This window comes from Piliocolobus tephrosceles, chromosome 1, assembly GCF_002776525.5.
Source record: "Piliocolobus tephrosceles isolate RC106 chromosome 1, ASM277652v3, whole genome shotgun sequence".
In the NCBI taxonomy this organism is placed as follows: Eukaryota; Metazoa; Chordata; class Mammalia; order Primates; family Cercopithecidae; genus Piliocolobus; species Piliocolobus tephrosceles.
The window spans coordinates 47,127,640-47,149,786 of record NC_045434.1 but is presented as its reverse complement, the minus strand read 5'-3'; the positions used below and the strand labels follow the sequence as shown (position 1 = coordinate 47,149,786).

Sequence of the window (22,147 nt, the reverse complement as noted above, 5' to 3'; positions counted from 1 at the left end):
AAACAGATTCTGGGGGTAATACATATAAATATTTTATTTTATAATAATCAAATGACTAACATTTATAATTTAACAGATTCAATAGAATAATATATATCATATTAGTTGAAAGAATGTGGCTTTTTAAATCGTTATTTTGAGTATTGTACATTGTATTTTGAAGATTCATAGTTTTACATTTACAAGCTTCAGTGTTAGTAACCATTAATGTTAAGGAACTATTTTATAGAACAGCATAGTATTTGCTCAAGAGAATAAATTTAGAGAATGGTTGTAGACATTGGGCAGATTAGCCAATTTTATTTATACCTTTGTCCAATACTTAAAAATTTATGAGAGGGAGAGAGAGAGGGAAAGAGAAAAAGAGACTGAGAGTGAGAATATGGTAAAAAACAAAAACAAACAAACAAACAAAAACAACCTGGTGACTCAGCCTGATGCATATGTAAGAATGTACTGTATCAGTCTTTCAATTTTCCGTGGGTTCTACATTACTCAAAATTAAACTAAATATGTTTGATACAATGATTTTCTGAAATGACTTTTTATATTCAAATTCTTCAGCAGGTTTTGGTTCCTGAGAGAATAGTTTGGATATATAAGCAGCAAAAATCAGTCCAAATGCAAATGCAAAAAAAAAGAAATGATACAGTTTGCAACATTAATCATTTAACGAATAGTAATAATTAGCACGGGTCATCTAAATAGGTTGTGGATAATAAGATACAGATGTTTAAAAGATGCGCCGCTGTGACATGACCCACCAATTTAAAGGATATTAAGTTTAATTCAGTGATTCCTAATAATTTGTTTATATCTTCATAGTTTCAGTTCTACTGGAAATTCACTGAAAATTCAGTTATATTGGAAATAATTATGAATTTCCAGTAGAACCGGAAAATTCAATATTTATGAACTTCAATATTTATGAATTTCAAATATATATATCAGCATTTTAGATAAAAGTAAGGTACTGCCACCTTGGAATAAGACTACTGACAGCTAGTGAGAAAGAATAATCACATATAGAATATATATTATACACATATTATTTGTGCATTTATTATATATTATACACATTAGTATACATTAGTATATATGTAACATACTTTTGGTGTATTTTATTTCTGCACAGATTATCAAGGCCATTGAGGATTTGCAAATAGACTTGTATCATGACGTGATCTTCACAGTAAATTTTCTTTTGTGAGAAGGAATTTAAGAGTAGGACCTATACTAAGTATCTGTTTTTCAAAGAGGTATTTTAATATTTATGACTTATTTTTAATGAAAGAAATCCATAAATACCACTTCTTAATTAAATACCATGTTTTAAACATAAACTCATGCTTTAAATTTTGTATTATTTTTAATGTTTTGTTTTGTTTTTTTTTTTTTTGTTCTTCATTCTCTTTTATTTCTCTCTTTTATATAAAATCACTCTCCCATTGTCCAGAAAATATTGAGAATTGATGTTCTCATCTTCTTAGTTGGCCACTTATCCTCTTGGTTATGAATATCAAATTCTGGACTATTTTGCATTTTCACCACACTATAGAAAAAGTGATAAATTCATTAGTAGTTTAATAATTCCTACCCTCTTTCATTGGAACTTGTGATTTCTCTTTCTTGGCAGTATATCTAAGTTTAGCTGTTCACCTCAGTTGTCACCCCTAATATCCTAACACTACATCGTTACAAACAAACTATTTGCTAAACCATCTCTGACACATGGATTAATATGGTTGTAACCCTACCCAAATAAAGCAACCAATTAAGGTCATTCATTAATAATTTATAAATTAGTGCTCATGAAATGATGAATTAAATGTACAATGGTCTACTGTTGTGACAAACCAGGTAATGAAGCTCTTCTGATGGTGAACATTGAGTTTAATGACCACTTGCTCCAAAGATGGCTAGAAGCTTACATCCTTGCCTTAGGCGTTCTATTATGACTTTTCTCCCTGTCATGTAACTCGTGAAAAAAGTTATTAAACACTATTTCAGTATAACTTTACTGGGATATCTGAATTTGTTCATTACAAAATCTCTTCATAAAGTTCTTACAAATATAATGATTTTAAGATATCACCAAAATTAACTTAACCTGGGGTAGGATTGACATTCCTATGTGTTAACAAACTTTCTGAAAAAATTATTTCTGTTCAGAAGTGGGCAACATGTTCCCCAAATCAGAAGTAAAAAAGCAGAAATAATTAAAACCCTCAAATTATGTGGTAATTACCTCATAATTACCTGGTAATATTTTTAGGTAGTTCCCTGCACAAAATTTAAGAAAACCTTTCTATCTTCCCATATGTTAAGATGCATAACAGTGTGAAATGATGGATATATTAAATTGTTCCACTATAGTAACCATATTACATCATGCTATATACCTTAAATATACACAATATAGTTTTTTTTTTTTTTTTTTTTTTTTTAATGAGGGGTATGAAGACTATGGAACAAGCTCAACACATTTGACAAAGAAAGTGATAAGAATGTGGTTCTGGGTAATTCACCCATTGAAAAATTATGGAATTGCAAAACAGGACCTCAAATGCCATCTAGGTCAATTGTATCCTACTTTTAAAACACTTTGTGTATTACAAAAATCATATGTGTGAGTACAAAATGTTTAATTTTAAGGTATATAATGGCATGACTTCATACCAGTATAAAATATAACTTAAAACTTTACCACATGCCCTTACCATATGGTAGGCACTATTCTAGGGGTTTTACAAATATTAACTCACTCTATTTTTATAACAGACTAATGAGGTGACCTCTATACTAGTTTATGAATCTGACGCACAAAAGAAGTTAAGTAACTTGCCTAAAGTCAAACATCTACAGAGTTATAGAAGGGGTGTTTTTGTTTTGCTTTTGTGTTTGTACTTTTTTGAGACAGAGTCTCTCTCTGTCACCTAGGATGGAGTGCAGTGGCATCATCTAAGCTCACTGCAACCCCTGCTTCCCAGGTTCAAGCGATTCTCATGCCTCAGCCTCTGGAACAGCTAGGATTACAGATGCGTATCGCTATGTCTGGCTAATTTTTGTGTATTTTTAATAGAGATGGGGTTTCACCATGTTGGCCAGGCTGGTCTTGAACTCCCAACCTCCGGTGATCCACCCACCTCGGCCTCCCAAAGTGCTGGGATTACAGGCGTGAGCTACTGTGCCCAGTCAGGGTTAGAATTTTAACACTAGCAGTTTGGTTCCAGAGTCTATTTTTTTTAACCACTGTGAATATTGTCTTTTGATGTTATATAGTCTAATTTGCTATATTGGTTATTGGGTTTGGAGAAAATCTGGCCTCATTTTCAAAGAACTATTTTCTAAGTTGTTTATTAGGATGAAATAAGTATTGTTTGAATATTTTCAATACTATTTTTGTTCACATCTACATTTGGTAATGAGAAAACTTCATTTGGATGGTGTGACTGAAGTTTTATTCAATTAAGAAGTATACCCTTTCAGATGATATATGTAATATGGACTTAAGTAGTATGTTTGAATAATTTATTCTGTCTTTATGAAATGAAAAATTCCTCATTGAAATTAAGAAATTATATCTTCTAAAAATAATGATTACATTTTGCCAGTTTGAATGTATATGATAAGCAAAATAAAAATAACAAAGATGTATTTAACAAAGATGAGCAATGTTTTTTAGTCATAGAAGGATTATTATACTATACTACTATACATAAGAATAATTGTGTTTATAAATGTAAGTAAGCTACAATTATTTTAAAATAAATGACATAGTTCTCATAAGCCAAAACATATGTAAAATTATTTTTTCAGCAGATTTGAAAGGTAGGAGTTGAATCATTTGACAATGGTACGTTTATACAGATAACAGAAAATAGTCTAGAATCTCCAAGCTCCTATTCCAAAATTATTCTATTATAATATTCCTTTTTATAGAAAATCATTTTTACAATATCTTCACCTGTAAGGCTTCCTGTGTTGTTTACAAAAGAGTGTACTCTTTAATCCCCTTAGTGAGCAACTCTTATGATTGAGGCAACTCATGTAGTATGCAAGTAATGTTCTTTTAATTTTGTGATATGTAAGAGTTCACTCATTGTATCACTGTTTTGAGCTACTTCAGAGATGCAAAATTATTTCTCTATATCTTTCATATAGAAGTAGTTTAGGATTAAATTATAAATAATGGGGTATAGCTAGGAAAGCAAATTAAAACCACCAGTGTTCTTATTCAAATACCAGAGAAATATGGTAACTAGTATTACTGATATATCTTACTTAATACTCTAAATCTTAATTTTTTTTTTCTGAAGACATTTTGCTGAGTAAGAACTCACACAAGTAAACCTTTCTCATTAGTCAGAATCTTTGTATTCTGTAGTTCTATGTGCTATGAATAATACTGTTTGAAAAGTTGATGAGGATAGAAAGAAAAATTGAATTCAAATATTTTTAGAATTTTCTGGTGCAGCATATAGACATTACATCAGCAGCTTTGTAAAAAGTTTCTTACACTGTACTATACTGGGATTATACATCTTATTACTTTTTTTTGAATGGTTATACTACAACGTATGCAGTTTCAAAGTCTATGAATAATCTGCTTTAGCTTAATTTATGTGCATTCGTTTAATTTATGTGCGTATAATTTTGGAGGTATGACTATCTTATGAATAATACATATGCACATTTAAATCTTTAAAGACCCTAGAACTAATGTAATTGTGATTCTGTTTAAGTAATCAGATATGCAGTTTTTTCCTAACAGAATAATGAAAAAAAAAAAAAAAAACAACTGGGAAAAGACACTACTCCTCCCATCCACTCTCCTACACACACCTATTCATCTGTCAATCTATCTTTCTATCATCTCTCTGTCTCACTCTGTGTCTGTCTCTATATCTGTATCTATATATATCTATAATAAGTATACACAGACACACACACATATACATACATATATTTATGTATTTTTAAATCCACAGTTTTACTCCATGTTTATCAAGATTAGGGAAATAACGACATGAATATTTTTGCTTCATTTTAAAGCATTTATCTAAAATAACGATACAATAACATTAAATCTAGTATTAAAATTTATAAAAAAATGTATGAAACACTTGAACATATTAATTATTTATTTGTATCTGTCCAACTTTATAAAACATTCAACTTCTGATTTTTGCTCAATAGGCTTTAATGATCCACTGAATGAAATTGTTATGCCAAAGTCTGTTATGACTCAGTATCTTATTTTCCATTAATACAAAAAAGGCACAAAGTATAAAAGATATACAGCTCTGGAAAAAATCATTTTGGTCTGTATGTTATTCTCTTCTGCTAATGTTAATTTAAAACAATGATATTAGATTAAAATTTAAAACTTAGCCACCTCAACACCTTAACTGAGAGAAAGGAATCTTCTAGGGGTTAACTAATTGCCTGTGTATTTTGTCTAGGTGTTGAGGGAAAGCTAAGAGAATGAAGGCTCTAAATCCCCAGTGGAAGCATGATATGGCGAAGCAGAGCTGGTGCTGAATTGTTCTCTCTGATGGCTCTATGGGAGTGGATAGCACTGAGTCTTCATTGCTGGGTTTTAGCGGTTGCTGCTGTTTCGGATCAGCATGCCACAAGCCCCTTCGACTGGCTCCTCTCTGATAAGGGACCTTTCCATCGCTCACAGGAATACACAGATTTTGTGGACAGAAGCCGGCAGGGATTTAGCACAAGATACAAGATATACAGGTATGAAGCAAAGGGAAAGCAATTACAGAAATATCATCCTTGAAGGTTGTGTATAAATAAGTTTCTCGAAGGGAAAGTTTCAGATGGGAAAGAGTTATTATCAGAAGGGTTGCTATTTACCATGCACCATAGTAATGTTTTCTTGTTATTCAGAAGTATTTCTTATAGATGTAATATATTATGATAAAAATAGATAATGGTGACCACTTGTCTATCACTCCCAAAGTTAAGCATGTTACACTGCCTTAAAGTAAATGGCAATGTACTTGGAAGCTGAGTTTCTTATTTTAAATAGGCAAAATTTTGAAGTGAAATTTTAAAAATTGCTTTTCCTTTCTACCTTATACAATGCTATGTTACCTTTTTCAGCCTAAATGGAAATGGTATCTTCTACTAGTCACTGAGAAGTTGAGTCACCTCATCCTTTTTTACCTGAAAGGTAATTGTATGTTCAGAAGCTAAAGGAAACAGCAATGGGATAAAAACAAGTAGCAGATAAATAAGACATGATAACAAAGATCAAAGAAATGGATGGGATTAAGATATATGATCTTTAACATTTATCAAAGTTCTATGCTTAAAATCTAAATAAGTTACACAAAAAGAGTAATATAGTAAATCCAGCAAAGGTTGCCTGCTCACCTGATGTCCCGTGAATACATTAAGTAGAAGAGTGTACAAGTGGTTGCCTGATGGATTGATCTATATTGATCTATGCCATTAAGAACATTTTATGTGAAGTTATTACTTCAATGTGTTTATTGGTGATAGACTTTTATAATTCCTAATTACTGGTTTAACATTTATGAAGAAGCACATTTGTTGTGCATTTTTGTGTGTCTGTATCTATGTAGATACTCCTATATAAATATTTTATTTTGTTCTGTATGTGCACCAGAGGTCACTCTGCTTGTTTGTCTGTGGTGATTTTTACAGCATTATGAGAAATTTATAAATCCTATCAGTAATGTATATTTACAGAAGAGACTGAGTGTCCTGAACAAGTTCCATGAAGCATCATACAATTATTGTTTTGCCTTTTCAAAACTAAAAAAAAAATATTGTATTCCACGCAACCATAAAACTGTCATAAGCCTAATGAAAAGATTTACTCTATTTTTTAAATAAATGAAATGATGAGGCCGGGTGTGGTGGCTCACGCTTGTAATCCCAGCACTTTGGGAGGCGGAGGTGGGTGGATCACCAAGTCAAGAGATGCAGACCATCTTTCAACATGGTGAAACCCCGTCTCTACTAAAAATACAAAAATTAGCTGGGCGTGGTGGCACGCGCCTGTAGTCCCAGCTACTCGGGAGGCTGAGGCAAGAGAATCGCTTGAACCTGGGAGGCGGAGCTTGCAGTGAGCTGAGATGCACCACTGCACTCCAGCCTGGGTGACACAGCGAGACTCCATCTCAAAAAAAAACAAAAAAGGAAAAACGGCCGGGCGCGGTGGCTCAAGCCTATAATCCCAGCACTTTGGGAGGCCGAGACGGGCGGATCACGAGGTCAGGAGATCGAGACCATCCTGGTCTACACGGTGAAACCCCGTCTCTACTAAAAATACAAAAACTAGCCGGGCGAGGTGGCGGGCGCCTGTAGTCCCAGCTACTCCGGAGGCTGAGGCAGGAGAATGGCGTAAACCCGGGAGGCGGAGCTTGCAGTGAGCTGAGATCCGGCCACTGCACTCCAGCCCGGGCGACAGAGCAAGACTCCGTCTCAAAAAAAAAAAAAAAAAAAAGGAAAAACAAGAATACTACAGATTTTCTTTCTGAAATGCAGCAGAAATTGTCAACATTTTATGATTCTGGGTTCATTTATTTTTATATGTGTTTATTGATTTAGCCAGTTTTTCTTCACAGATTGTGTGAAGCTACCTGAATTTAGAATTGTAAGGAAGTGTTAGATTTTAGCACTCTGCAAGAAGATTTTTAACACTCTGCCAGAAAAACTGATGCCAGCGCATGCCTCCATGATTTATTGGCATCTGTATCTGGAGGTCTAAGGTGCTGTTTTACGTGTGATTGCTGTGGTTTAGCTTATCAGTCAATCAGCTGTGAGCTGCAAACATGGCTTGACATGTTTTTGTTTTTGTTTTGGGACGGAGTCTCATTCTGTCACCCAGGCTGGAGTGCAGTGACACGATCTTGGCACACTGCAACTTCCGTCTCCTGGGTTTAAGCGATTCTCCTGCCTCAGGTTCCCAAGTAGCTTAGATTAACAGGCACCCGCCACCGCGCCCAGCTAATTTTTGTATTGTTAGTAGAGACGGAATTTCACCATGTTGGCGAGGCTGGTCTTGAACTTCTGACTTCAAATGATCTGCCCGCCGCGGCTTCCCAAAGTGCTGGGATTACAGTAGTGAGCCACCGCGCGCAGCCAGCTTGACATGTTTTTGGAGGTGCTGGGTTGAATGAAAGAGGCATTATTTGGATAACAGATGTTAAAGGTAATGAACAAAAGTGCTTTGAGGTTTGTTTGCAAGGCTTATACATTGTTTGGTTTTTATGCAACTCACTTCCTGGAGACTTTGATTAGCTCCGTGCTACTTATCCTTCCTATGTCTTTACCTTTGTGGCTTGAATAAACATGTAAAGATATTAAATCCATTTATAAACAATGGAGCTAGGTTATAACGTCTTATAAAACCGTTTAAACATTGCAAATGATGCTACGGTTATTGATAGGTGCTATAAAAAGAACAATATAATTTATTCATTAGAGTTCCTTTAGTTTTAGTAAAGTGAGTTTTTGTCTTTAATAGTTGTCTTCAAAAACAATTTTTCGAGGGTTCATCTTTCAGTAATGTTTGCCATAAAATATAGAATTTGTGAGTACTTAAAACACAAAGATGGAAAATTAGTGTTTTCCGTATTTAAATACTTGATTTGTCATTTTAAAGATTGTAATTTCCTAAAGTGATCAGCCCAATTGTACTAGTGCTTATTATTACTATCATCAACACATTCTTGGGGAATATTGCATTGACATTGTTTCTGAAAGGCACTAGTTACAAATGTAAAACATATCAAACCTGTTAAAGTAATTAGGTCAAATCTATTTTCACATGTGTTTCTTCATTTCTTCCTCTTCTCCAGCAACATATTTTTATTTTCACTCCAAATATAGAACAGCAAGGACACAGTAATCAAAAATTATTAAAATTATAGCTAGGGCTAAGATTTTTAAAAATTGTCATCATGTTTGAAAAGGTGTGTTTTTGTCAACTGTAATGTAACTTACATTTATGCTTTTAAACTTGTGTATATTTAAAGTTATTTACAGAATTTGTATCTGAAACTTCATTAAGACTTAAAAGATGATTAATTTGTGGGTTGGTCACTGAGTTGGAAGATTTACAATGAGAATGGTAACACACAACTTGTTATTTGGACAAATATTATAAGTTAGATTTCAAACTATTTTTCCCAATATCCTCAGATTGGTTCCTGAATAAAATAATAAGGCATTTTGAAAAAATTGCCTCATTAAAAAAATAAAGGCATTTCTAAAAGTGTTTTTAGTTTCAGAAAGTGAGCTATGCCTGGAGAAATTTTGTCTACTCTGACGAATGGAACAGAGGGACACTTGGCCCCTTAGTAAGCTGGAACCTTGTGTTTGCAGTTGTATTCTAGAAACACTATCCCTCAGGCTGTAAGCCTGTCAGGATATGTATAATTTTCTCCAGACCATGGCAATCTTTATTCTTTTAATACATTAGAGGATATCTAGACAAGAGACTCATTTTTAGTGGCTCAAACTTAGATGCAGTTATCTTGAACCACTGATATGAGTTCTAAGGTCATAGGCTGGCAATTTTCATTACCGTAAAATAAACATTTCACATATGTAAATCTTCAGATATGATGACTCAAAACAAAAATGTTTTTTTTTTCTTTCCCTAACTTCTACCATTCTTTGGTTAACCACATGTGTAAGTGAACTATGGGAAAATGATATTGATTTTCTTATAATTTTTCAAAATATTATACAGACATGTCATATTATCACAACTTTGTGTGCTTCTTCAGAGCACTCAAATAATGCTCCAACTTTGAGAACAGGAGACAATTGAGATGAATGTTGTGCCTTTCTAGTGTTTTTAGTCATGTTCCTTGAAAAAAATTATATTTAAAAAATGACTAATGAAAGACAAGATAGTCTAAAAAAAGTTAAGCCACTATATGGTCACTTCATATGTGACAGGATTATAATGAAATCTTGTGTGGGAAAGAGAGAACTTTTGAATAAATGTTTCTTTATATGGGTATCCATATGAGAAAAGCAGAAATTTAATCCTCTCTTCATAACATATTTATAGATCTATTTTATATGGAAAAAGGATCTCAATAGGAAAGGCAAAAATATTAAGTTTCCAGAAGAAAACAGAGAAAAAAGCTTCATAATTTTGGGATACATAAGAATCCATTTAAATACAATTTATTAAGAATTAAAATACAAGTATTTTTCATCAGGAATAAGAATTGGACAAGTATTTATTGATAAATAGTTGTTTTTAAGAATATACAATTTTCTATAATAAAAATTATAAGGATTCTGGTTTAAAATGTCTTTAAAGTAGCAATCCGGATACAGATCACTTCAAACTTCCTATTAAAATATTATATTAATTATCAGGAAGGAAAATGAAAACTCATAACAACACAGAAAATTACAATGAATATGTAACTTTCTGCCAGAATATGAGAGGCATTTAAATAGTTACAAGCTTCTTATAAGTTATCAGACTAGCAAAATATATATTAATACTTCAGATGAGCAAGCCCAAATGCCTCAACAAAGGTGGCACTTACCCTAAATACAGAAGGGAGCTGTGTCGTTACCATCAGCTAACTACTTCTAAGCCCAGAGTTAGATCCTAATAGGAACTTTGCAGTTCCCTCTCTGCGACAGGACCCTACCTTGAGATGTAGCCACAGTCAAATGATCTCTCTCTCTCTGTTTGGAGTTGGTACATGGCAAGAATGATGTGGTAGGAGGATATCAAATAAGAATGCCCCATGTAATATTTGAGACATAATTAAACCAAAAAACAAAGAAAAAGAAAATATTTTTGTCTATTTAAATTTTAATTTATTTGTTTGCCATGTATTTTTATTTGCTAAATTTGGCAACTCTAGAAGGGAATACATGAGTACTAGTATTAATGATTATATATCTTTGACAAAGAACAAGGATTTTCAGAAGTAAATTGGGAACAGGGAGAGGAATAGCCTTTAATGTAGTTAATGTTGTTTCCCCTGGACGTTCTTGTTAAGATTGTCAGAGAAATGAATGTCAGGGTAAATTCCGCCTCAGCTATACACTGATAATTAAGCCCAAACCACTATACATCAGTGCACTCTCCTGCAAAACAAAGAAAGAATTGGAGACACTGATCAATACATGCTGTTTCAGCAAAATCTACATATTGATAGAGCCCTTTCTATTCCACATGACAAATAAAATAATACAGTAATATATATAATACCCGCACGCACACACACATGCTATAATACAATAGCACCTTTGACTGGTAGTATGTGACAGTTTGAGTATCATAGTAGGGAGACCATGCTTTTACCGAAGGGAGAAGGTAACAAACTTTGTAAAATAGTCAAACGAAAGAAATAAATATCTTAAAGATTTAATAGAAGAGATTACCTCTTCATGATCCTTCTCCGTGATATACACATACACACACAAGCACACATGAATGCTTAGTCTCTTCAATAGATTGTAGGAAATTGTGGTATCTCTAAAAACAGAGGAATATATGGTAAGAAAAAGATAGGGTGAAAATAAAAAGGAGTTTGGAGGATGTGATAATGATGCAAATAAAATAAAATGTAGCAACAGAAATGAAATTCACACTAAAAATTATCACAGAGTTTGGTGAAAAATAGTAAATATTGTTTTAAAATTTCAAGGAAATGTTAAAATATGATTCTTGGAACAGGCAGTATTTAACAATAAAGATAACTATTAAGTTTAAGTGACCTAGGGTTATAAACTCCTATATTATAAATAAATACTTAGAATCTGAATTTGAGTAAAACCTTAGAAAAATTAAGCAGAGCTGAAATTCAAATTTATTCATATTTCCATTTCTAATCAGAAAAATTAAGTTTCAAATATTATTGCCAACCTTAACAATAACAACTTGCAGATGTAAAAAGCATTATGTGTATTTTGAAAATTTCCTGCTACATATAAAGAGAGACATATCAAAAGTTTAAAAATAAATGAAAATGATAGAATTATCAAACTTAAAACCAGGTAACCAGAAAAAAAAAATATAGCAAATGTAATAAGTGTAAACATTTCCAGCTCTAAAAATAATTATCACAATCAGACTTAAACATTTCTTTGAATATGCTACTTTTAGCAAAGTTAACTAAGACAAAATTAGATCCAACATAAAAAGTAAAAAGATAATCCATTTTCTTAAATGCCATATAACACTATGTAATGAATAGTAAGTTATACATAGATCTTCTGGGAGAAACTAAAAAAAAAAAAAAAAAAAAAAAAACATAATTGTCACAAGAAACTTTAATCTGCTATTTTAAATTTTATGGATGAAATAGACCACACACACACAACACACTCCCCAAGTGTAGGGGTGATAAGAAAAAAGATTGTTTAAATATAAAATTTAATACAATTGTACTGATATACAGAATTTTGTGCATTAAATATGTAATATGCATCTTAAATATGGTCATGGAATGTATACTCAATTTGACTTTATTCTAACCCACAAAGAAAAATATTAACATAATAAATTAAATATATCCTTGTTTTCAGAATTCTCAAAAATCTTAAGAATGCAAATTTAAAACTAGATATTAAGAATACAAATTTAAAGAAATAAATTTAACTCTTTCCTCAGAAAACTGAAAATTGAGTTTTAATGGTACTAAATATTGTTTTATTTTCAAAAGATATTCAATATAATAGGAAATTCTTTCATACTCCTTCAAATTTAAGTAAAACAAAACACATAAAAATTTAAAAATGTAAAATAGGGCTGTAATTATTTTAGTATGGTCTTACTTTTTTAATATATACAAATGCACACTAAAAAGACTACAAGTATTGCACCTAAATGTTTGAGTTATCTCCTGTGTAAAGTTTTATAGGTTTTCCCTCACACTTTTTTGTGATGAGTATGTGTAAATTTTATGATCAGGCAAAATATTAGCTGTTATTAAAAACATTCAGATGAGCTGTAATTTATTTGAAAAGTCATTTGCAAGTAACTAACAATGAAATTATGAGTTACCAGGGCTATTTAGGAAAAAGTTAAAAATAGAGTTAAAATAATGAAACATAATTTCTCCTTTTAGCCTTAGCATTAATTTTTAAAATAATTATAATTAAACATCTTCGTATGTGAAAGACAGACTATAACATAAGTCAGAAGTGTTTGGGGATCATATCTATATGTTGTATATATATATATATATATACAGAGAGAGCTATAAGGAGAAAGAGGGACTGCAAAATGTGTGTGTATACTTACATATCTATATTTTATATACATAGTGCAAAAGGTATGTATGTACATATATTTAATTCCAATCTCTTCCCCTTTTTTAGTCTGGAAAAGGGAAAGGGATTGGAATTACTTCTTATTTAAGAAATTAAAAAGAAACTAATACATCCTATTTCTAGTATATAATAAGCTATTCAAAATATATAAGATATTCAAAAATGTTGGTTAAAACATTACAGTATATATATATAAACTATTTTACACTATTTATATATAGGGCAATAGTCTGGACTATATCTATCTATCTATCTATCTATCTATCTATCTATCTATCTATCTATCTATCCACCTACCTATCTATCTAGTGAATACTAGAAAAGGAAAAGAGATTGAAATTAAATATTGAATTTTCATTATGTAATTGGTGCTTTCATGTTATCTTATTTAATCCTATAAATAGCTGTAATAATTTCCATTTTACAAATTCAGAAATAAAAACGAAAACATGCTGAACTTTTGTTCGCCCCTCATATCCATGAATTTCTCTTTCATGTATGATATTGCACTAAAATCACCTTCTAACTTAAATTATGAATACGTGGCAGACAGAACTTTTTCCTCTTTCTGTTTTATTTACTTAATTTTATACATTTTTTTTTTTATTTCTATCTTTCTGTCTTTAATTTCCTAGAGCAAGCCAGTTGCTCAACCATCAAAGGCACTGGCTTTGCATTTGGATATGCTAGATTTAGTATCCCAATGAAAATATTTCCTCTTGACTATAAGCAAGGAGGCCTGTATTCTTTTCTGTCTTTGACGAAACGCAACCGTATTCACTCAGGTTTGTAACTTAATTTCTCAGACCTCAGTCTCCTCATTTGTAAAAGTAAGGCAGCACTAGATCTCTACAGATCCTTTGAGCTATAAAGTTCTATTTTTTTGGCTATCAAAAGCAAAAAGAAAACATCAGAACAAATAGATTTAAAGGATTAAAACAAAAATATACCGTGGTTAATTCTTATATCTGCATTTATCTGCAAAAATCACTTACAAATACTTCTTTATAAATAAGTATCTCTTATACCTCTGATATTTTTCTTTGTGTATATTGGAACATAAATTGTGTAATTTTTATCTTTCCCCCACCAATCTAATTTTTTCCTATTTCTTGTGTGTTATGTTGAAGAAGCTATAGTAAGAAGGAAGCTTTTTATCCTAATTGGTTGGTTTACTATAAATCGCTACACTGTGACCACACTTGGTGCAATGATAAATTAAGAGGAGTATTCTAGGTAGTGATTTTAAATAATAATCAAAATACATTAATAACTAAAATCATTTGAATACATGTGTTCAATGATATTACTATATCTCTAATTTTGAGATTAAACCATATAATACATTTTAATTTTTGTTACTTAATTATAACTCACAACTGAAATATACAGTTACCATTGGGAAAATTTCAGTCAGAAGTAATATAGAAATATAAAGAGTTTAGAAACTATAATCCACTGTCAGAAGAATCAGTTCTTAATGGGAATTGTGCATTATCTTGTTACTATAAATCAAAAAGCTGTGCTTTTGTAATAATTAAAACAATTTATAAGTAATAATTTTTAGTTTAATAGTGTATTCATATTTGTTACTATTATAATGACAAAATAAACAAGATTGCTAGTTAACACAATTATTTACAGAATAGGAAACAACAATTATGATGTTTTGGCATTTAAAAAAACACTTTATTTGATTATTTTTCTCTATCTAATCCCATTTCGCCAAGCAATCTAATTCTTCATTTTCATTATCTCTGTGGTCTTCCTCCAAGTGAAACTGCCAGAATTATTAGACTTGTTCTCTTTTGTTTTCACTCTTTCGGAGCTGTTGAATTGCTAATATTTATTTTTTTAACGAGCACCATTCCAAAAATGTGAATTTGCAAATTAGAAGAAAAAAACTGGGTTTTAACACTTTGAAGGGTTTCTTCACACTTTTCTTGAGTGTGTGTGTATGTATGCACGTGTATACTTAAATGAAATTTAATGAGAAAAAAGTGATTTGCATTATGATGTTTCTAAGTTACAAAAGATTCTAAAATTACATTCATTATGTCTTTTCTGCTTTTATATGAAAATAGCAATGGTAATGACAATAATTTTTAATCAAGTTTAAATAAGTTAGTCCTAAGATTAAGTTAAAATATTATCTTTCATTTTAATAAGCATCTGTGAATACAAGTAAAAGATTAGACCCTCATTTTCCAATTGTACTTTTAAAATTAAAGCTGAAATGTGTACTGAGTATTTATGGTTTATAATAGATATTAATTTATCCAATATCCATAATTAGACCAATCTTCATAGAAGTAGCAAGTTTTTCGTTTTTTTTTTAAATTTCCCTGCCTATTTTTTAATTTCCCCAAAGTAACTTTTTTAACTTTCCCATAATTTTCAATAGGAATTATAATTCCATAATGTGCTTTAGGATATAAAATTATCTGATAAAATTACGTCTCTAAAACAGTCTTACACGAATTAATTAGTAATATTTATTCATGAACTTGCTTCTCTTACTGACGTGATATGTGATAATATAAAAATGTTAAAAAATGTTAGTTGAAAAAAGTTACACAAAGGACGTACGTATCTTATTTAATATTCCATTCATTTATTTCTCCTAATTTCCCAGTAAACAAAGGCAATATAAAAAGCTTACTATTTTTGGCAGGGTGCGGTGGCTCACGCCTGTAATCCCAGCACTTTGGGAGGGCAAGGTGGGCGGATCACGAAGTCAGGAGTTTGAGAACACTCTGGCAAATATGGTGAAACCCCGTTTCTGCTAAAAATAGAAAAATCAGCTGAGCATAGTGGTGCGCGCTTGTAATCTCAGGTACTCAGGAGGCTGAGGCAGGAGAATGACTTGAACTTGGGAGACAGAGGTTTCCGCGAGCCAAGATCGTGCCACTGCACTTCAGCCTGGAGACAGAGCAAGACTCTGCCTCAAAAAAAAAAAAATAAATAAATAAATAAATAAATAAATAAATAATAAATAAAATAAAATAAAATAAAAAATAATAAAGTACATAAATAAATATAAAAAATAAAAAGCATACTCTTTTTACATAAACAAACCTAGGAAATATATTAGTAAGCCATTTTATTTTAAATGTAAAAGCTAATAACTGATTTTTAGTATGAAGAAAAGTTCTCTGAAATTTGAGGGAAGAGACTTTATGCCAGTGAATAATTTGTAAACTTGGGAAACAGCCTTTGTACACAAAAGAATAAAATTAGATTTAAATAAAACATACCCCACTAAAATTCATTCCAGAGAAGAAAGAGATTGTTTATGGGTTTTCTTTTATTTTGTTTTGTTTTTTGGGGGGTGGAGTTTTGCTCTTGTTGCCCAGGCTGAGTGCAATGGTGCCATGTCCGCTCATTGCAACCTCCTCCACTTCCTGGGTTCAAATGATTCTCCTGCCTCAGCCTCCCGAGTAGTTGGGATTACAGGCATGGGCCGCCACCTTTCCCTTCCCCCCCGCCCCCTGGCTAATTTTGTATTTTTACTAGAGACAGGTTTTCTCCATGTTGGTCATGCTGGTCTCAAACTCTCCATCTCAGGTGATCTGCCTGCCTCCGCCTACCAAAGTGCTGGGATTAGACGCGGGAGCCACAGCCTAGCCGACTGTTCATGTTTTACAGGAAAGTTCCTGCCGAGGTTCTCAATCAGGTCTGTGTACAGAAAGACTGAAATTTGCTTAATTCAGGTTGGTCATTGCAGCTGAGTCCTGATTGGTTGATACAAGCTGAGCCTTGATTGGCCAGGGTAGGTAAATTCTGATTGATTGGCTTCCAAGCCCCAAACTAGAAGTCTCCGTCAGACCTTTCAAACTGCTGGTGGTGAGTGTGGTTCACCTCTCAGTTTATCTTGGCAAGCACAGCAGACATTGGTTTGGCTTGATTGCAGAAAGGGAGGTCCTGTGATACTTTTACAACATCTTTCTGGGAATGAAGACTCTGTGACCCACTGCTCCCTCATGCAGGTATGGCTGCCTGGTTCTGTTTCAACTTTGAACACCCCAGTTTGCCAGGGTGTCCATTTTGTTTGCCAGTAGAGGAGACACTTTAACCTAGTGAAAGGGAACGTTTTATACTCTTCAGGTCCTTTTAAAGAATTCTCAGCGTTCTTTGAATATTTTCTTTTAGTCAAGATACAGAAGGCTGGCCAGACGCAGTGATTCACGACCGTAATCCCAGCACTTTGGGGGGCCGAGTAAGGTCAGGAGTTCGAAATCATTCTGGCCAGTATAGTGGAAACCCATCTCTACTAAAAATATAAAACTTAGCCGCGTGCGTGGTGCACGCCTGTAGTCCCAGCTGCTTGGAAGGCTGAGGCAGGAGAATCACTTGCATCCGGGAGGCAGAGTTTGCAGCGAGCCGAGATTGTGCCATTGCACTCTAGCCTTGGGCAATAAGAGCAAAACTCCGTCTCAAAACAAAACAAAACAAAGGTTACAGAAGGCTTCCACAATATTTGAAAGTATTTCACTAGTTTATTGTTAAGGCACCTATAGGTCAAACCCGAAAGTATATACATGTACACACACGCACTCACGAAGAAAATACACACAAAGTAAACACACACGCTTGAAGAAAATACACAAAAAGTAATCACACACACGCAAGTACCTTAGCTGTTTTATTTAAATCCAATTTTCTTCTTTTGTGTCCAAAGTATGTTAAATACTTAGGCCTGTGTGATTACTTTTTGAGCCTTCTCCCTTCATTTACACATATGTGGAATCTACCTATTTTCTTCTCTTTTGAAATAGTTGAAAAGAGTCAAAGAGAATGGCCTGGGCTTTGCATATCCTTATTGTGACAGACAGTTCCCTGGCCGCTCATTTAAATAGACATTAGTAGCTAACTAATTAAACTACCTTTCTTGTCAGCCAGAAATTAACAAAGGCTTAAAAAATTAGCAAAATCTCTGTTTTGCTGTGGCCTTATGTGCTGACGGTCTTATCTGAAAGACACACACAACTATTTCCCAAAACAGAATAGAAAATTAGATTTAAATAAACATACCGCATTAAAATTCATAAAGTATTTTCTCATGAAATGTAATCTTTGAAAACTTAACCATTATAGGAAAGTAAATTTTTAAAATACAGCAATAAGTTTAACACTCATAGGAATACATTTCCATGTTTATCAATTAAAAAAGCAAACAGACTATAATCCTTTTTTACAGTGATCTTTTCAGGATTTAGGTTTTTTTTTCTCCCAAATAAAACCAAAGATTGAAAATGACATTAAAATTTATCTACTCAAAGCAATGATGTTTAACTCACACTATCTAATTCCCATTTATAGTATAACTGTCAAGTGATCATCTAACCATTCTTTAAATGTTTCAAATTACTGGGAACAAACCACATTCCAGGGTGTACTTTCTAATCCTATCCCAGTTCTATCTCTTCAATGTTTAATCCAATGATAGCACTCAGACTTCACATTATTATTCTCTTTATTGAAGTACTAGATTCTTAGGGAGAATCTCTTTATTGAAGTACTAGAGTTTTAGGGAGAACTAGATTCTCCTACTCTTGAGAGCATTGCATATGTTCATATCTCATTAAAAATAATAATAAAAATATATTTGACTCATTTGAGAAATCTTTCAAGAATTTTCTTTTCTTGAAAATTATACTCAAACATACTGGTTTATTCCAAATATGCACATTTGAAAGGAATAGCTCCTATGTATTCATTTGCATCACTGACAAATATCTTAGCAGAATAACAATAAAAAAGTATCCTCAATTAAATAATGAGAAACCCTACAATAATTAGATGATTTTCAGCTTTTTGTATAGGTACAAAGCCTTTTATGGAAATTGCAAAATTCCAAAGCTTTGAAACTGGATCATTTTCTTTTTCTTTTCTTTTCTTTGTTTTTTTTTTTTTTTTAGATGGAGTCTGGCTCTATTGCCCAGGCTGGAGTGCAGTGGCGGGATCTCAGCTCACTGCAAGCTCCGCCTCCCTGGTTTACGCCATTCTCCTGCCTCAGCCTCCCGAGTAGCTGGGACTACAGGCGCCCGCCACCTCGCCCGGCTAGATTTTTGTATTTTTTTTTAGTAGAGACGGGGTTTCACTGTGTTAGCCGGGATGGTCTTGATCTCCTGACCTCGTGATCCGCCTGTCTCGGCCTCCCAAAGTCCTAGGATTACAGGCTTGAGCCACCGCGCCCGGCCGGATCATTTTCTTTTAGCACATTTGCTTTAAAACTTGCCCTGACTTTGACAGTTGTGAGATGTAGTTTTTATTTTTGTACTGAATGCAAAATAGTCACCCTTTATTGCAAGGATGCTGATGTACTTGATTATATGTTACTGCCTCACATTCCGTTGAAAATATTACATAAAGATACACTGTGTGTTCCTCATTTCCCTCTAAAATACGGAAAACTCTGAACTCTGAAGCACCTTTGACTTCAGGGACTTCAGATACAGCACTGTGGCCCTGTATTCTAGGTTTTTTTTTTTTTTTTTTTTTTTTTTTTTTCTTTCTAGCTTCTCTATTACGATATTATATTTGACCATATCAAATGTTGCCATAACATTCAAGTATTTTACAGAATACTGCCTGATCTTGTTGATCTGTTAGTTTAGCAGTCCCACCTAAAGAGAAAATAAGTGAATTTCACGATTTGTTTTTTTTCTTTTAATCTAACTTTTTAGCCTATAAAAATACAATCTAGGACGTCCTCTTCATTTTTGTATATTAAAATTGTATTATAAAAGATTTCGATTTTTTTGTTAGAATTGTTTTCTCATCAGTACTTTGCAAATGTTTACTTAGGTTGTGACTTTGTAATCCTCATACTTTATTGATAAGTTTTTCAATCTTTTATTTTCCAATTGACTTTTAACTTAAGTTAAATTATTTATTTTTACATTATGTCAACTTAATCCAGCTCGTTTGGACTGGAGAGGTAAAGACAACACATACTTGGATAGAGAGATAAGTTGATATTGTAGAACTGAGATTTCATGCTTTTATTGACCATTTATTCTTTGTAATAATGTATAAAATTTCATCAGCCCTCTGTGTCTTTGAGTCCTCATCTAGTAAACGAAGATGACAGGGCATTCTCTAAGTTTATTTCTCACTATGGCATTCCATTAAAATTAAGTTTTACTGGTCACCTTTCTGACATAATCTATTTGATAATGTTGATATATAGAATAACATCACTGTATATAGAAGTTAAAAGTTTCTAAATATGCCATAGAACTGGCTGCAGGTTTTATTTCTTTAAGGTCAATACTTAAATTGTTTTGAGTATTATTTTGTGATTTACATAATTATATTGAATGAACACTGTGGCTTAACATAAAGATATCAAATTTTTCTAATTTCTAAAATTCATGTGTAATTTTTTTCAAGATAAATCCTATTTGCTTTTAAAAGGAAAAACTATTTAAATAATGCAAGAGACATGAATAAAACATATCAGATGATAAAGAAATTGCTTGCCATTGTTGGATTCCGGTAGATTATATTTTTAGCAAGTCATGTGAATGGATTTTCGTTTATTTTGCACAAATTACAACTAGCTGTTTCCTGTAATCAAACTTTATACAATCAATGAATACATTTTATACTATATTATACCTTTCTCAAAATCTGATTTTTGATAACTGCTGGAGGAAATACAGTCTGTTATGTTAGCATATCTTATATTAAAGTGGTTATTCAAAGTATTGTTCTGTGAAAACTAAAGTACTATGATTAGTTCTTTCCTTTCAGTCAAATCAAAAGAATCAAAATGAGAATTTAAAAATTTGCCAACGACATGGGAACTTATAGCTTGAGTCCTGTTTTTGCCATTATTTAGGAATGCTTTATTATAGGAAAGAAAATTTATTATTGATATTATAAGAGGGTAATATTACTTAAAAACTCAAATTTTCTACTTCTATTTCTGGCATCTGTTAAGAATTAGAATCACATTACATTCTCTTCCTTGGCAGTGTTCACAGTTTCAGCTTTACTGTTTAGGCCTTAGGTTATCTGTCTTCTACTTCTGGCCCCAGTCATGTCCTTTAATTAGATCACCACACAGCTCAACATCTTTCTACCATTAATTCATTCAAGCACCCATACACATACACACACACATGTACTCTCACAGGCCTTCTTACAAAAATTTGGAATTAGATGCTATTTCGTCTGCCTTGGAGTAAAATTTTGATCTGGTTTTTAAAGACATGACTTGTTTGGTTAAATATAAAATAGTCCTATGTTATGCTTTTGTTATTTAACACTTCAAAATTTAAACTGGAAATTCAAACCAAAGTAAGGCACTGAGGTTATATAAAAAACACATTATATTAATATACCCGGTTTCAGTTGAAATACTCTTCATTTTCCCTTTATTCTACTATTCATATGAACATTATGCCTACTTATGAGCAACACTTTTTTCTCTCCTAGGAAGAGTGGAAGATAAGAGTGCAGGGTAAGTTACATTTATTTTTTATGTTTGGTGGCCTGCATTGTGTCAAAGTCAAAAGGGAAGAAACATACTCACCTACACCTTCTCCTTTTTTGGGTCATCTCCCACATAGACATGCAACTCTGAAAATGCCATCATTAGACAGATTAGGTAGAAAGAATAAACTTAAATCAGAAAAGAGCTCCTTAATTTCTAGTCTGTCATAGGCAACCGGGGACAAAAATGAAAGTAGAGAGGCCCGAAAATACCAGTGGAATATCTTTCTGGGGTCTGAGATTTAATGCTGTGAAGGAGAATAAGTTACTTCCACAATAGAGGTGATATTAACCTATCCTTTACTCTTGTTGTCACTTAGCCTACATTGATAAC

The 22,147-nt window shown here is 32.5% G+C and overlaps 1 protein-coding gene across 2 annotated transcripts in view; it reads left to right on the top strand.

The window, feature by feature from the left end:
* The window catches only part of BRINP3 (BMP/retinoic acid inducible neural specific 3), a 393,483-nt gene that overhangs the window by 17,695 nt on the left and 353,641 nt on the right, over window positions 1-22,147 (top strand). For both annotated transcript variants that reach the window (XM_023203373.3, XM_023203374.2), the window contains exon 2: window positions 5,466-5,751. In XM_023203373.3, the coding sequence (XP_023059141.1) occupies window positions 5,516-5,751 (236 nt within the window). In that variant the 5' untranslated portion in view covers window positions 5,466-5,515. The remainder of the gene's footprint in view (window positions 1-5,465; window positions 5,752-22,147) is intronic.